Below are 18,289 nucleotides of genomic sequence, written 5' to 3' on the forward strand. Positions count from 1 at the left end.
TTACTACCATTGTTGTACTGTGTGAGGGATTGAACCTAACGACCTGCAATATAATGATACTGAGTAGTATTTTTTCATTTATCTGGGAATAGAAGAGAACCTCTAACACAGATCTTGCTTGGGACCTGGGTTATGAGTAACCAGAGTCTTATTCTTCCTCATCTCCAGGTCTGTGGGTTCTGGGGTGCCACAACTCAGACTTTCGGAACAGAGGCATGACAGCCTTACTGAAGGTTTATAGTTGTGACAGGAACACTGGTGATTATTACGAGGACACATATGAAGATATTCCAACCCTCTTGCTGAATGAAAACAATGTCATTGAACCCAGAAGCTTCTCCCAGAATTCAAGGCACCCTAGCACTAGGCAAATGCAATTCAAAGCCACCACAACTCCAGAAAATGATATAGAGAAGACTGACCCTCAGTCTGGAGAGAGAATGCAGCTGCTTAAAGAACAAAGTGTCTCCTCTAGTGATTTGTTGATGCTCTTGGGACAGAATCCTACTCCACATGGATTATCCTTATCTGATCTCCAAGAAGCCAGAAATAAGGCTAATGATCATTTACCTAGAGCAATAGAAAGAAACAAGGGCCCGTCTGACATGGCACATCTCACACCAGAGCTCCATCACAGTGGGAAAGGAGTATCTACTCCTGAGCCAGAGCTGCCATTAAGATTGAATGAGATTTTGGGGACAACTGTAACAGTAGAGTTGAAGAAACTTGATTTTAAAATTTCTAGTTCATCAAACAACCTAATGACTCCACCAACAATTCCATCAGACAAGTTGTCAGCAGGTACTGAAAAGACAGGTTCCTTAGGACCCCCAAATATACCAGTTAATTTTAGTAGTCAATTAGGTGCCATCGTATTTGGCAAAAATTCATCTCACTTTATTGGGTCTGGTGTACCTTTGGGCCTGAGTAAAGAAGATAATGATTCCAAGTTGTTAGAAGCAGTTTTAACAAATAGTCAAGAAAGTTCACTGGGAGAAAATGTATTATCAGTGGAGAGTGATAAGTTATTTAAAGAGGAAAGAGTTCATGGACCTGCTTCATTGACCAAAGATGATGCTTTATTTCAAGTTAATATCTCTTTAGTAAAGACAAACAAGGCACCAGTTAACTCAACAACTAATACAAAGACTCACATTGATGACCCAGCATTATTAATTGAGAATAGTACATCAGTCTGGCAAGATATTATGTTAGAAAGTAATACTGAGTTTCCAGAAGTAACTTCCTTAATTCATGATGAAATGTTTATGGACAAAAATACTACAGCTTTGGGACTAAATCATGTGTCAAATAAAACTACTTCATCAAAAAATATGGAAATGATCCACCAAAACAAAGAAGGCTCTGCACCACTAGATGCAGAATATCCAGATACATCGTTCTTCAAGGCTCTGTTCTTGCCAGATTCAACAAATTGGATAAAAAGGACCCATGGCAAGAACTCCCTAAGTTCTGGGCAAAGGCCCAATCCAAAGCAATTAACATCTTTGGGATCAGAAAAATCTGTGAAAGATCAGAATTTCTTGTCAGAGAAGAATAACGTGGTAGTAGGAGAGGATGAATTTAGCAAGGGCACAGGTCTTAAAGAGATGATTTTTCCAAATAGCAAGAACGTATTTCTTACTAACTTGGCTAATGTCCAAGAAAATGATACACACAATCAAGAAAAAAAGTCTCAGGAAGAGATAGAAAGGAAAGAAAAATTAATCCAAGAGAATGTAGTTTTGCCTCAGGTGTATACAGTGACTGGAACTAAGAATTTTCTGAAGAACCTTTTCTCACTAAGCACTAAGCAAAATGTAGAAGGTTTAGATGAGGAGACATATACTCCAGTACTTCAAGACACCAGGTCATTAAATGGCTCAGCAAAAAGAGCAGGGATTCACATGGCCCATTTCTCAAAAATAAGGGAGGAAGCAAACTTGGAAGACTTGGGAAATCAAACAAAGCAAATGCTAGATAAATATCCAAGCACCACAAAGGTGTCTCCTATTCCAAGTCAGCAGAAGGCTATACCTCAACGTGATAAGCGGGATTTGAAACAATTCAGATTCCCAGTAGAAGAAATAAAGCTTGAAAGGGGGGTAATTTTGAATGACACCTCGACTCAGTGGTCCAAGAACATGAAATATTTGACCAAGGGCACCTTCACACAGATAGAGTACAACAGGAAGGAGAAAGGGGCCGTTATTCAGTCATTCTTATCAGATTGTTCTATGAGGAGTCATGACATCATTCAAACAAATGGCTCTGCGTTACCCATTGCACAGGTATCAGTATTCCCATCAATTAGACCTACAGATCTGACCAAGATTCCATCCCAAGACAACTCTTCTCATCCTCCAGCATCCGCCTGTAGTTATAGCTTTGTGGAAAGGAGTTCTGGTGTCCAAGAAAGCAGTCATTTCTTACAAGGAGTTAAGAGAAATAACCTTTCTTTAGCCTTCCTAACCTTGGAAGTGATTGGAGGTCAAAGAAAGATCAGCGCCCTAGGGAAACGGGCCACAAACTTACTCATGTACAAGAAACATGAGAACACTGTTCTCTTGAAACCAGGATTGCCTGAAGCATCTGGCAAAGTTGTTCATCAGGAAGACTTTTTCCATACAAAAACTAGCGATGGTTCTCCTGCCCACCTGGATCTCAGGGAAGAGATATTCCTTCAGAAAACACAGGGACTTGTTAAATTGAATAAAGTAAATAGATCTGGAAAAGTGCCCTTTCTGAAATGGGCAACAGAAAGCTCTGAAAATACTCCCCCCAAGCTGCTGGGTCCCCTTGCTTGGGATAACCAATATGCTACCCTGATACCAAGAGAAGAGAAATCCCTAGAGAAGTCACAAAAACACACAGCTTTTAAGACAAAAGACATCATTTTGCCCCTGGACCCTTGTGAAAACAATCATTCAATAGCAGCAATAAATGAAGTACAAGATAAGACCCAAAGAGAAGCCACCTGGGTAAAGCAAGGAGGAACTGGAATGTTGTGGTCTCAAAATCCACCAGTCTTGAAACGCCATCAAAGGGAAATAACCCTTACTACTTTTCAGCCAGAGGAAGACAAAATTGACTATGATGATACTTTCTCACTTGATACGAATAGAGAAGATTTTGACATTTATGATGAGGATGAAAATCAGGACCCCCGCAGCTTTCAAAAGAGAACGCGACACTATTTTATTGCTGCAGTGGAGCGGCTCTGGGATTATGGGATGAATAGATCCCCCCATGCACTAAGAAACAGGTATGGGTACATTGATTATTCCTTTGTCCTACTGTTGTGACCTTTGATTTTACCAGCTGCTGAAACAATAGGAAAGGCACAACCAGCAGCGAGACTCCAAAGATTGAGGAAACTGAGAACCAGATGGCAAAGTCTAGATGAAGCTGAGGAGCAAATGGGAGATTAGATGATGACACTAACAATGAGAGTTATGGGATGGTAAACCCAGATGGCATGAAACTCACTCTGGTGGGATGGTGAAGAAGAGGGGTCTACAAAAGGGTAGGGGGGTCAGAAGCAGCCATGGGGAGCAGGAAGAAAGTCAGCCTCACCTATCAGCCCTATGAGCTGCAGGGTAAGGTTTAGTCTCCTGAGAGAGCCCTGATAGACGCAGGAGGAAGCAGTGAAGTGTGTGGTAAAGAGATTGAGGATGCAGGGAAAGTTGTTTTCCATAGTACTGGGGATCCAGAGGGCAAAGTGGGAGGATTTGATTGTTAGGGGAGCAGAAGGAGGTTGGGCAGGGGAGAGAAAGCACAGAGACATTTGGAAGATAAACATAAGGAGAGTCAACCAGTCAACCAGTATTTATTGGGCACCTATTATATGCCAGACACTTGCATAGACACTGGAGTGCAGCAAAGTAGTAGCTTACATTCTACTGGGGAGAGCAAGGGACAATAAATTAGTAGAAAACTAAATAGGGGAATCTTGGTGCCATTCAAAAGGTAGACTTGAATAATATGGTAGAGTGACGGGGGTGTTACTTTAGCTGTAATGGTCAGAGAAATTCTCTTTGTGGAGTTGAGACCTAAATGATGATAAGGGGTCAGCTAACAGAGGTCTGAGAGAAGACATTTCCGGCAGAGGGAACAGGAAATGCAAAGGCATGAATGAAACAAGTTTAGCATGTTTGAGGAACAAAAAAGGACCAACATGACTGTAGTACAGTAAGGAAGTGTGTGCAGGGGTAGGGAGATGAGGTGACAGAGATGAGCAGTGGTCAGATAATATAGGTCCTAGAGGAAGAGTAGATGCTATCCCTCTTCATTAGTCATTGTCACTTCCCAGCCTCGCTTTCTACCTCAAATGAGCCCTTATTGCTGCACAGCAACCGTAGAATATTTCCTGCTCTCCTGGACCTGTATCTTACATTTTCTGCTTTTTCCCTAAATCTCCAACACGTTTTGCCCGTTCTCCAACACCCCTTCTCACTCCTAGCTGATGCTTTGCACTGAACTCCACAGACTTCCAACACCACATTTACTGGCGTCTGTACCAATATACTGTCCAGTTTTGCACTCGATCCCATCCTTTCTCCCTTCATAAAAAACGTTGCTTCAGCAAGTCCCTTGTTCTCTCTTACATCATCAGTTTCTCACTCTCCACCGGATTAGTCTCACCAGCATCAATCAAGCTATTGATTAGAACAGGGTAGTGGTGGTGAAAATCAAAAGGAATGTAAGGATGTTGATTATAATTTAAAGATAAGCAGAGAGGGCTTGCTGTTAGATTGAGTATGGGGAGGAATGGTGAGAGAAGACTCGAAGATTTTCGGGTTTTGTCCTGAGCAACTAGGTGGATGATAGTGACATTTAATGAGATGTGGAAGGCTTGAAGCAGAACAGATTTATTTGAGGAAACACTCAAGGGTCTGTTTTGTACATATTTAATTTGAGATGCCTATTAGAGATCCAAGTTGAGGTTTTTTTTAATTTCTTTTAATTTTTTTTTGGCTGCATTTGGGTCTTAGTTGCGGCACGCGGGATCTTCGTTGAGGCATGCAGGATCTTTTCATTGCAGCGCACGGGCTCTTCATTGTGGCGTGCGGGCTTCTCTCTAGTTGTGGCATGCTGGCTCCAGGGCACGTGGGCTCTGTAGTTTGTGGCACATGGGGTCTCTAGTTGAGGCTCGTGAGCTCAGTAGTTGTGGCACAGGGGCTTAGTTGCCCCGTGGCATGCGGGATCTTAGTTCCCCGACCAGGGATCTAACCCATGTCCCCTGCATTGGAAGGTGGATTCTTTACCTCTGGACCACCAGGGAAGTCCTCAAGTTGACATGTTGAGTAGGCAGTTAGATATATGAGTCTGGAACCCAAGGAAGAGGTCTGTGCTAAAGATATAAATTTAGGAGTTATGAGCTTATTAATAGCATTCAAATAAGACTTGATGGGATGATAAGGGAGTAAAAGTAGATGTAAACCGTGCCCACTTTATGCTAGGTCCCCAAAGGGCTACATCCTCAAAGTAATGGTAAACCAGTTAACTTGCACTTCATTAACTTACAGCCCAGTTTTCTGTCATCTGTGTTGTCCATGAAATCTCTATTCTTGATCAAAATTTAAGCATGTCTTGGATTGGCAGTGCCTGCAGACATCTGGCTGAAGAATACATAAAAACTCTCTAGTATAAGAAACCAACATTCTAGGCCTCAAGTTATTTTCACAAATATTACAGATACAACTTCTAGCACACAAAGATACTGGGTATGAAATGAAACAAGAAAAATAAGCAAGAAACCACAACTAAGGAGTCCACATGCCGCAACTAAGGAGCCGGCGAACTGCAACTAAGACCCAGTGCAACCAAATAAATAAATAAATATTTTTTAAAAATCTAAGTACTCAGTTAAGTAGAAAGGAAACTTTAAAGCAAGAGGTTTGTAGAGATAAGGAGGAAATGTTATAATAATAAAACAGTAAATTCAATAGGCAGCCATACATTCCTAAATTACTATGAACCTAATAATATAGTTTTAAAATACATAAAGCAAAACTTGACAGACTTAAATAGAGAAATAGATAAATTCTCAATCATTATCATCACTTCTATTCAATACTGTACTGAACACTCAAGCAGTAAACACATATAAAAGGTATAAAGGTTGAAAAGAAAGAAATAAAACTATCCTTGAGTACAGATGATATGATTTTATACATATAAAAATGTTTACAAATAAGTGATTAGAATTAACTAGGAAGGTTAGCAGGTTTGTAGAATTGAAAATCAATATACAAAATCTATTATATATCGATATAGTAGCAGCAGACAGGTAGAAAATGAAATTAAAAGAACATGTCATTTACAATGGAATGAAATAGTAACAAGTGCCTAGAAATAAATATGACAAAAAATTTTCAAGACCTCTATGGAAAAACCTATGGAAATTTATTGGGAAACTTTAAAGAAGACCTAAGTAGATGCCAAGATATACCATGTACATGTACTGGAAAATGCGATATTATGAAAATGTAAACTATCCCCAAACCAATCTATAGATTCGGCACAACCTATGTGAAAATCTCAACAAGTATTTTCTCTTGCAGAACTCAATAAGCCTGATTTTAAAGTTACTAAGAAAATGCAAAGCACCAAGAATAGCCAAGACCCTCTTGAGGAAAAGGAACAAGATGGGAGGAATTGCTGTATAACATACTGAGACTTATTTTAAAGCTATAGTAATGTGATAATTGGCTTAGGAGTAAACAAATAGGTCAGTGAAAGAGAACAGAAAATCCAAAAATAGACTCACACATTTATAGGCATTTGATTTATGGAAAAGGTGTCACAGAAGAGCAGTTTTCAATAAATGTGCTGAAATTTTTTTGATATCCATATGGAAAAACATTAAACTGGATCCCTAACTCACACTATGCACAAAAGTTCACTAACAGTGGGTTACAAGTCTAAACATAAATAGAAAGAAAAAAGTAAGAGAATATCTCAATAACTTCAGGGTAGGAAAAGAAAGAGAATTTATATCAAGATACAAAAAGCACTAACCATGAAGAATTTTTAAATAAATTTCACTACATTAAAATTATGAATTTATGCTCATCCAAAGATAACAAAAAGAGAATGAAAAAATAGCCACAGAAGGGAAGATGTTTGCAGCACAAAAGGCCAATGAAGACTTATATCAAGAATATATAGAGTACTCCTTTGAATCAATAAGAAAAAAAAGCTGATTATCCAATAGAAAAATTGGTACAAAAAAGAAGAAAAACTTGGATAGGCATTCCACAAGAGGAAATCCAAATGGCTACTACCCATAAGAAATTAACCTCATTATTAATCAGGGAAATGCAAAATAAAACCACAGAGACACTGCTATGCAACCACTAGAATGGCCAAAAATGTAAAAACACAGTCAATGTCAAGTGTTTGTGAAGATTTGGAGCAAATGGAACTCTCATACATTGCTGATGAAAATGGAAAATGGTGCAGTTCCACTCCTAGATATGTGCCCAGCAGAAATGCATACGAAGGTTCATAGAAGGACTATGTATAAGCACCAAAAATTACTCGAATGCACATGATTGTGTTATATTCACACAATGGAATACTATACAGCAATAGGAATGAACGAACTACAGCTACACACAACAACATAGATGAATCACAAACATAATGCTGAGTAAAAAATATCACAAACAAAAGAATGTATACAGTATGGTTCCATTTGCATACTTCAAAAATAGGCAAAACTAAGCTATATTCTTTAGGTATGTATACATAAGTGGTACAGTTATGACCAAAATCAAATAAATAATTATAAACATCAGAATGGGGGTTACACTTAGTGGGAAGGGAGAGGATGTGATTGAAAAGGTAGATAGATAACAGTGAGTCTTCTGGGCTGTTGGCAAATTTCTTGATCTTAGTGGTGGTTGCATTTTTGTATCAAAAGCATTTATGTTTTATGCACTTTATTGTATAGTTTTAGTTCACAGTTTTTACAGAATTTTTAAAAAGCAAAGAAAAGTGGTCCAAGGACTGAACACTGAGGCTCTCATATTTAGGGTATGTTTATAAACCCTACATCCATTCAACGTTCAACAAATCTTTTTTGAGCACCTACTATGTGGCAGGCACTTGTTCCAGCTGCTGGGAGTACAACAGTGTACAAAACAGACAAATCCCCCTGCTTTCATGGATCTTATATACTAGAGAAGCCTGGAGAGAGTATGTCAAGGAGGATGGAGTGGTTAACTATGCAAAATGTTGCTTAGATGTTGAGTAAAATGGGGACATAAAATTGACTATTGGCTTTGATAAGCCACTTGCATGATTTTGTTACCACCTAAATATAGATGATCTTCCTCTAGACCTCTTTTGTGAACTCCCAGTCTCCGTGTGTTTCCCAATAGAATTCCCATAGATACCCCATGTGTCCAAAACTGTATACACCAACCTACCCTTCTAGGGTTCTCCATCTCAGTGAACTGCATCACCATCCATCCATTTGCCCAAATCAGAAACCGGGAAGTTATCTTTAATCCCTCTTTCTCCCTCCCTTCTCCATTACATCTCCAATTCATCATCAATTCTACCAAATGTATCTCAAATACAGGGAAGACAACAATGTGAGGCATTTCTACCCACCTGGTCCATGAGGATATTACTTTTCCTCTGCTTTTTTCTCCAGAGCTGAGAATGGAGGTGTCCCTCAGTTCAAAAAGGTGGTATTTGAGGAATTTGCTGATGGCTCCTTTACTCAGCCCTTATACCGTGGAGAACTAAATGAACATTTGGGACTCTTGGGACCATATATAAGAGCAGAAGTCGAAGACAACATCATGGTAAGTTGAGGACAATGAAATTACAAGAAAATTAATCCCGTGTATGTTTTTTAGATTTCTGATTCTAAAAATAATGGCCATAAAAAAGAATGAAATAATGCCATTTGTAGCAACATGGATGGACCTAGAGATTGTCATAGTGAGTGAAGTAAGTCAGACAGAGAAAGAGAAATATCATATGATATCGCTTATATATGGAATCTTTAAAAAGGGTACAAATGAATTTATTTACAAAACAAATAGAGTCACAGATGTGGTAAACAAAACTTATGGTTACCAGGGGGGAATGGGGGTGGGAGGGATAAACTGGGAAATCAGGATTGTCATATACACACTACTATATATAAAATAGATAACTAGTAGGAACCTGCTGTATAGCACAGGGAACTCCACTCAATACTCTGTAATGACCTATATGGGAAAAGAATCTTAAAAAGACTGGATAGGGCTTCCCCGGTGGCGCAGTGGTTGAGAGTCCCCCTGCCGATTCAGGGGACGCGGGTTTGTGCCCCAGTCCGGGAAGATCCCACATGCCGCGGAGCAGCTAGGCCCGTGAGCCATGGCCGCTGAGCCTGTGCGTCCGGAGCCTGTGCTCTGCAAGGGGAGAGGCCACAACAGTGAGAGGCCGCGTACCGCAAAAAAAAAAAAAAAAAAAAAGAGTGGATACATGTATATGTATAACTGATTCACGTTGCTGTACACCTGAAACTAACACAACATTGTAAATCAACTATACTCCAATAAAATTTTTTAAATAAAAATAATGTATTCTTACTTTTGAAAAAGTTTAAAGTATAGAAAATAGGGAAGTTGAAAAATAATACCATAATTATCATTTTGCTGTATGTTCTTATGTTTTTCCTATGTATTCTCTTTATGTATTCAAAATTATACAATGGATCATCCTACTTCTTTTTTAAATAAATATGTCATAAACATTTCTTATGTCATTAAAAACACTTCCTACATATATTTTTAAATGATGGAATATTAGTCCATTATATGATTTTATGGTTTACTTAACTGTCTACTTTGAACAACCTTTTAGATTCTTTTTTTTTTTTTTTACTATTTAAGTAATGCTGCAGCCACAACCCTTTTCTTAGGATAAAATTCCAGGAGTGCAATGTACATGAACATTTTAAGACTTTCTCTAATGAATTATCTATTAATGTTCTTTGCATAGTTGAAATTTTTGGAGGGAGTGCTTTTCTTGTTCATTTATATTACCTTGTATATTATAGATCATTGATATATTGATGAACATTGATCATTTTAGTGAATAATATTTTTCCAAGTTTGTTTTCTCTTAATTTTGTATATAATGGTTTTTAAAATAAAACAGGTTTGAAATTTTAGGTAGTAACCCATAAATCTTTCCTTTATGACACTTTCATAGCTTTTTTGTTTATAAAAATCCTTCCCTATACAGAGATTTTTTTTTCTTAAAATCACCTATACTTTTTTCAACTTTCTTTTACAGTTTAATTTCTTAACATTTAACTTTTTAATCCATCAATAATTCCTGTAGACTAGAATTTGCTTTTGGTGTGTGTGAGCCAAAGATCAAGGTAGTTTTATTTTTTCCAGAAACAGTCATCCATTGTCCCAATTGATTGTTTACATGAAGGATATAGGAGGATCTAAAATTATGGGGTTGTGAGTGAATTTTTTTCTGACTTCAATTTTATTTTACTTTCCATATGTCTCATGAAAATGTATAATTTTTTTAATTTGAAAAACATTAACTAAAAAGCACCAACTAAAGATGAGTTTGACTGCAAAGCCTGGGCTTATTCTTTAAATATCGTAAGTATTCATCCTGGCATTTGTCAGGAAGAACCTTAATTTAAGAGTATCAGTTCCTGGGGTTATGGTCTCTTAAAACCCCTGTGGTGATATTTTCCCTTTTACTTTGGAATTGCTTTTAAGTATTTAGAAATTTTCTCCTTTGCAACTTTGAGTTCATGCCATAAAGATTTTGGAATTCAAAAATGTCTCGGTTTCTTTTGCAGATCTTAGGTTTGGGTTCTAACAACATCCATACTCTGTGCCATTTCCTCCAGCTATTAAAAACCTGGAGTGCCATTTCCTCCAGCTATTAAAAACCTGGATAAAAACCCCCCAAATTGGCATTGCTATTAGGGATATAAACCCTAACTTAAGAACTTTACAAGATCTTAAAACATTACACTTGCTTTTTAAATTTCTTTTCTTTTCTTTTTTTTTCTTGCTCTGCAGGTAACATTTAAAAACCAGGCATCTCGTCCCTACTCCTTCTATTCTAGCCTTATTTCTTATGAGGAAGATCAGAGGCAAGGAGCAGAACCTAGAAAAAAGTTTGTTGAGCCTAATGAAACCAAAACTTACTTTTGGAAAGTGCAGCACCATATGGCACCAACTAAAGATGAGTTTGACTGCAAAGCCTGGGCTTATTTTTCTGATGTTGATCTGGTAAGCAGGTCTATGTTGTGCTGGCCCCTTTCTGGTTTAAAAGAAAGGGTCTTTGTGTTATGTTTGAAGTTTGGTATTTATCCTAAGCATAATGGGAAGCTTTAAATAGGGGAGGTGTCATCTTATTTATGACTTAGACATATCGCTCTGGAATCTACTAAAGAGGAAGAAATTGTACTGTGGGAAGATGGGGAGTGGGTTGGAGTGGCATAGAAGTTGATGAGAAATCCACTCTGGTTCATGGGTGAGAGAACTCTTGCTCATAGGACTGGTGTCTTTCAGGAAAAAGATGTGCACTCAGGCTTGATTGGACCCCTTCTGATCTGCCGCACAAACACTCTGAGCGCTGCCCATGGGAGACAAGTGACAGTGCAGGAATTTGCTCTGTTTTTCACTATTTTTGATGAGACCAAGAGCTGGTACTTCACTGAAAACATGGAAAGGAACTGCAGGGCTCCCTGCAACATCCAGATGGAGGACCCCACTTTTAGAGAAAAGTATCGCTTCCATGGTAATATATTCCACACCCAAATATTACTCGCTGTGAAATGAACCTTGAGCCTGAGGTTTCGACATTGTATGGTTTGAGACTATATGTATGGGACTGGAATCCTCATAGGAATCAATATTATTGACTGGAGTGGAGGGAAAGACACTTATACAATAGATTTTTAACAGCTTTCTCTGTGTTCTTTCTCCAGCAATCAATGGCTATGTGATGGATACACTACCTGGTTTAGCAATGGCTCAGGATCAAAAGATCCGGTGGTATCTGCTCAGCATGGGCAGCAATGAAAATATCCATTCTATTCATTTCAGTGGACATGTGTTCACAGTACGGAAAAAGGAGGAGTATAAAATGGCCGTCTACAATCTCTACCCAGGTACGAGCCACTCTGTGCTCTGTCTTCAACTTACTGTGCTTGCTGAAAACCTACTTTAAAGGTCTGTGCCCTGGGGACGTGTCCAGTGAACAAAGCAGACCAACTCCCTGCTCTCGGGTAGCTTACTTTTTCAAGTAACTTTACCCTACAGAGAGATAATAAATAAATTAGCAAGTGAACATGATAATTTCAGATACAGATAATGTGCTATAAAGGAAATAGAACAGAATAAATGGATAATTGATGTCACAGCACTTTCCTAGGAAAAAGGGATTTTTCTACCACCTCAAATCCCACATGGCACCAGTAGTTTCCCAAAGACTGATTTGTTTATGTATGAAAGCAATATATTGATTAAGCACTCCTCACAATGTTGATCAAAACATAATTTCATTTTAGTTCGCCAGTGTCCCTTTCAAACAGGTTTAATAGTGGAAGTAAATTTTCCCTGTTTCTGTGTAAAAATTCTGATAAGCCCAGTGACTTTTCTGCTCACTTTTTTTTTTAAACATCTTTATTGGAGTATAGTTCCTTTACAGTGGTGTGTTAGTTGCTGCTGTATAACAAAGTGAATCAGCTATACGTATACCTATATCCTCATATCCCCTCCCTCTTGTGTCTCCCTCCCTCCCACCCTCCCTATCCCACCCCTCTAGGTGGTCACAAAGCACCGAGCTGATCTCCCTGTGCTATTCGGCTCCTTCCCACTAGCTATCTATTTTACGTTTGGCAGTGTATATATGTCCATGCCACTCTCTCACTTTGTCACAGCTTACCCTTCCCCCTCCCCATATCCTCAAGTCCATTCTCTAGTAGGTCTGTGTCTTCATTCCCATCTTGCCCCTAGGTTCTTCAGAACCTTTTTTTTAAATTCTATATATATGTGTTAGCATATGGTATTTGTTTTTCCCTTTCTGACTTACTTCACTCTGTATGACAGACTCTAGGTCCATCCACCTCACTATAAATAACTCAATTTCGTTTCTTTTTATGGCTGAGTAATATTCCATTGTATACATACGCCACATCTTCTTTATCCATTCATCCGATGATGGACACTTAGGTTGCTTCCATCTCCTGGCTATTGTAAATAGAGCTGCAATGAACATTGTGGTACATGACTCTTTTTGAATTATGGTTTTCTCAGGGTATATGCCCAGTAGTGGGATTGCTGGTCATATGGTAGTTCTACTTGCAGTTTTTTAAGGAACCTCCATACTGTTCTCCATAGTGGCTGTATCATCAAAAAATCTAGAAACAATAAATGCTGGAGAGGGTGTGGAGAAAAGGGAACACTCTTGCACTGCTGGTGGGAATGTGAGTTGATTTACATTTTTAAAAGCTCATTCACAGTGCCCTACTGGAAACTGACCAGGGTGAAAGAAAGAAACAGGGAGCCCATTCAGGATAACCCAGGGGCTGGAACTAAGGATGTCACAGTGGACGTGGCGAGAAGTGGCTGGGTACTGGATGTATCTTGGGGATACGGCCCGTAAGATGTGAAAGAAAGCAGTCAGAGTTGACTGGCAGACGCTTGGCCTAAACAACTGCAAGGATGGACTTGCCACGAACTGAGATGGGAAGACTGTGTATGGAAAAGGTTTTGGGTGGGAAACCAGCAGCTCAGATTTGGGCATGTGGAGTTTGAAATGAAATTCCAATAATTCAAGTGAGGGAATATGGTAGAATACTCTACCTCGTGGTAGAATGAGGATGAACCCCTGAACAAAGACACAGAACCCGGCACAGGAGCTGGCAGCGAGGGAAAGATGGCACTCTTACTGCTAATTCTATTGGGTTTGAGGTGCCAAGGGGACAGGCGAGAGGAAAGGGCTAGGGAGAGTTGGCAGTGCAGCTCTGGTGCTCAAGAGAGGTTGTGAGGCTAGAGAGAGAAGGAAAATCCCCTCCCCCCAGGGGTAACAGGTGTATAGAGACCAACAAAATGGAGTGATTAAGGAGGCCCAAGAGATGGAGAAGGAATGGTCAAAGGCAACCAAGGAAGGAATGGAGCATGAAAGGTCAGGGGCAAGGAGGGTTCCAGGGAAATTCTAATAGAAAGAAAATTATTGAAGAGGCTGTGATTTCTCCATTGTATATTCTTGCCTCCTTTATCAAAGATAAGGTGACCATATGTGCGTGTGTTTATCTCTGGACTTTCTATCCTGTTCCATTCATCTATATTTCTGGTTTTGGCCAGTACCATACTGTCTTGATGACTCTGAAGCTCGTTTAGGTGGTGCTTTGAATCCCCTCTGCTCGTGCACCCCGAAAAAATGGTCTCCTGCTGCCGGAGTCCAGCTCCAGAGAGTCCAGGGATACCCGAGGGATGGATAGCGTCGGCGAAGGAAATAATTCTATTACACTTCTTAAACTATCAACATTGCATGTTTCTCTTTCTCATGTCTTTATTCTTCATTCTTCTTCTATTGTTTACAATCACATGTTTATATATTGTAGTTGATTACATTACCAGGTACGTGGCCAAACAATCTTAGCACAATCAAACCTCAAAATGTTCTATAAAGATTTTTTTTAAAAAAATCTCCTAGTTTTTAGATGTCCTATTAAAATATTTCCCCAAGTTCCCATTAATCACAGGTTGTTTCTTAGTAACCAAGCCAAGCAGTTATTTGATTATTTCAATTGTAAAAGTTGGAGCTACTTGTTCCTATTTCTCTTCTTGCATGGGCAACCTTTTACAATGGTTCCATGAAAATATTTACAATGTACCTGCATGCTCTTTCTCATTGTTTTCTTCAACTGAGACAGTGTTTTCTCCCTATCCTGGCAACCAATTCTGCTCTAGTCATTTGCTTTCTATAATTAATCTTCCTTTATAATAGAACCATAAATTTCCTGTGTCATCAGGAACTCCAGCCCATGGCCATAACTCCATACTAGAGGGTGTTTTTCATAAAAACATCCCCTTAGTTCCAGGCTCTTAATTCTTCACCCATTTCCCCGGGGCTTTAGTGGGTACTTCCTGTTCTGTGGTAGTTTCAGGAGGGGGAGTCCTAGAGGAATTTTTCTTTCACGTGGAGCAACATGCCCCCAAAATTGCCCCTATATGTAAATTTATTATCATAAAACATAACAACAGAGCTGTAGTCCACCTTCCTGGCACGGCGCCGCCTTGCAGTTTCGCCTTCCGTTGCTCATGACTTTGTCATGGTGCAATGGCTCCAGGATGGCTTCCGACATCCTGCCTCTTAGGCAGTTCCAGACTTTTCCCAGACTCCCTCCCGGCCAGCTGTGGCGCACTAGCCCCCTTCAGGCTGTGTTCACGCCGCCAACCCCAGTCCTCTCCCTGCGCTCCGACCGAAGCCCGAGCCTCAGCTCCCAGCCCCGCCCGTCCCGGCAGGTGAGCAGACAAGCCTCTCGGGCTGGTGAGTGGCGGTCGGCACCGATCCTCTGTGCGGGAATCTCTCTGCTTTGCCCTCCGCACCTCTGTGGCTGCGCTCTCCTCCGTGGCTCCGAAGCTTCCCCCCTCCGCCACCTGCAGTCTCCAACAGTGAAGGGGCTCCTAGTGTGTGGAAACCTTTTCTCCTTCACAGCTCCCTCCCACTGGTGCAGGTCCCGGCTCTATCCTTTTGTCTCTGTTTATTCTGTTTTCTTTTGCCCTACCCAGATACGTGGGGAGTTTCTTGCCTTTTGGGAGGTCTGAGGTCTTCTGCCAGCGTTCAGTAGGTGTTCTGTAGGCGTTGTTCCACGTGTAGATGTATTTCTGGTGTATCTGTGGGGAGGAAGGTGATCTCCACGTCTTACTCCTGTGCCATCTTGAAGGTCCTCCTACCATACTCTGCTCAGTCTTAATAAACAGTCCTGCAGTCATTTTACATCACAAATACAGTTCAGGTCACAAATTACAATGTCTACTCCAAGATATTAATCAAAATTCTGAATTTGATTTAAGTTCAATATCTCCTCCTCCAAGTTGGTTGAGTTTTCTGTTTCTCTACCTTATGCTTCCCCCTCCACTCCTGGCTGGTTGCTGATTTGAACCGCAGCGTGGCAAGGGTAGAGGTGAGGGATGGCACCACTGTCTGCACCAGGCAGATATTTCAATCTGACTCTTTTTCTGATGGGGTACTTTCAGGGGCTCTTCAGAGACTCCCTTTTGGGACCCTCTCTCATGAAATCCCCTTGACCTGGTTGTTTCCACCTTTATTCTGGGTGGTCACTGTGCCTGATTCCCCAGCCCCTCAGCATTCACCCTCTAGCTTCTTGCTCCTGGAGTTACTTTACCCCTCAAGGCAGGGAGCCCACATCTCGTCAATAAGAAATACACCTCTGGCTTCGAAAAGCACCAAGAGTGCAGGCCAATCTTTCTCTTGTCTCCACCACCAAAGCATCCCGTCACCCGGTCTCTCCCATTTCCTGGGGTCAGTACTCAATTTCCAGGGTCTCCAGCTGTAGGGATCACATGCCAAGCACTGTGGGTTTGAGGGGTCCAAGAATGGTGCAACTGACTTGGGTAGATCTCCTTTGATATTCTGCATAAGCCAGTGTATCTCATGCCCATTTGTGTGAAAAGAAATAATTTTTGTTCCTTTTGGTTTTGATAAGGTGTTTTTGAGACAGTGGAAATGCTACCATCCAAAGTTGGAATTTGGCGGATAGAATGTCTTATTGGCGAACACCTGCAAGCTGGGATGAGCACTCTCTTCCTGGTGTACAGCAAGAGTGAGTGGCACCTACCTCTATACCTCTTCCTCCCTTCCTAGAATGGTTGCTTTTGTCAGGAAATGAATACAAGCTCACAGTCATTACCAAATCTAAAATGAATATTGCTGGTAGAAATCGTCAGAGTCCCCAGAGGAGGGCAGATATGCTTGAAGCTTTGAACACTTTGACCCTGAAGCTCCAAGAGCAAATTTTGAAACTTAGTTTTGGTTCAGTTACCAAAGATAACTTACAAATATCACTTAGAAGAATTTGAGTTTTAACCCTAAACAAGTAAGAGAACCACTGGTCTACTTACATATGGACCCTAGTTTCCTCAGCTGCAAAATGTGAGTAGCAATGGCACCTACCTGTTGGAGTGAATAAAATGATATAGTACAATAAGATACTTAGTACAGTTCTTGGCACATAGTAAACACTAAAAAATATGAGCATTTGTTGGTGTTCTCATTGACTTGCATTTGTGAAGCTATATTTTCTGCACTTCTAACTATTGTGCTCCCTTCATGTGATTTCAGAATGTCAGACTCCACTGGGAATGGCTTCTGGACGCATTAGAGATTTTCAGATTACAGCTTCAGGACAATATGGTAAATACTATTGCTTTCTCTTAAAGCACTGGGCTGATTACATCTTTTTTATTTCTATTGGAAAGATTCAGATTACCAATCCGTCTCCATAGGTGCCTTTCAAATCTATTTTCCCTTCTCCATTTCTCGGTGTGAGCATCTTAATTCAGGCCATCATCACTTCTCACCTGAGTAATACCACTGCCTCCTTAAATGTCCTGCCTGCCTTCCATATGGCTTCCCTTGAGTCCATTCTCTTCACTGTAGCAAGAAGCTACATTTTTCTGTGAGCAGTGATAGAAAGCTTGAACTGGATCTAGAGAGAGTTCTCAAACTACAGCCCACAGGCCACATCCAGCCCATCACTTGATTTTGTATGGCTTTCAAGCTAAGAATCATTTTTCTATTCTTAAATGATTGGGGGAAAAAAAACAAAAGAAGAATAATATTTCATGACATGTGAAAATTATATGAAATTCTAATTTCACTGTCCATAAAGAAGCCACACTCTTTCATTTACAATCATCTGTGGCTGCTTTTGCTCTACAACAGCATTTAAGTAATTGCAACAAAGACCAGATGATCTGCAAAGGTTAAATTATTTACAGAAAAACGTTGGCCAAACTCTGTTTTAGAGGGAAAAAATTGCATTTGAAAAAGAGGCTTGAAAAACAAACAAACAAATTGCTGGAGGAATTACCAAATTGTAAGGCCACTTTGAAAAAAAAAGAAAGAAAAAAAAAGAAAAAGAGGGCTTCCCTGGTGGCGCAGTGGTTGAGAGTCCGCCTGCCGATGCAGGGGACACGGGTTCGTGCCCTGGTCCGGGAAGATCCCACATGCCATGGAGTGGCTGGGCCCGTGAGCCGTGGCCGCTGAG

The 18,289-nt window shown here is 40.2% G+C and overlaps 1 protein-coding gene across 1 annotated transcript in view; it reads left to right on the forward strand.

The window, feature by feature from the left end:
* The window catches only part of F8 (coagulation factor VIII), a 113,185-nt gene that overhangs the window by 63,384 nt on the left and 31,512 nt on the right, over positions 1–18,289 (forward strand). Inside the window, exons 14-20 of the mRNA XM_081259279.1 lie at positions 169–3,265; positions 8,669–8,822; positions 11,064–11,276; positions 11,559–11,787; positions 11,978–12,160; positions 16,727–16,843; positions 17,362–17,433. Of these exons, the coding sequence (XP_081115405.1) occupies positions 169–3,265; positions 8,669–8,822; positions 11,064–11,276; positions 11,559–11,787; positions 11,978–12,160; positions 16,727–16,843; positions 17,362–17,433 (4,065 nt within the window). The remainder of the gene's footprint in view (positions 1–168; positions 3,266–8,668; positions 8,823–11,063; positions 11,277–11,558; positions 11,788–11,977; positions 12,161–16,726; positions 16,844–17,361; positions 17,434–18,289) is intronic.

Source organism: Mesoplodon bidens (genome assembly GCF_964165515.1).
Source record: "Mesoplodon bidens genome assembly, contig: HAP1_SCAFFOLD_159, whole genome shotgun sequence".
NCBI lineage: Eukaryota > Metazoa > Chordata > Mammalia > Artiodactyla > Ziphiidae > Mesoplodon > Mesoplodon bidens.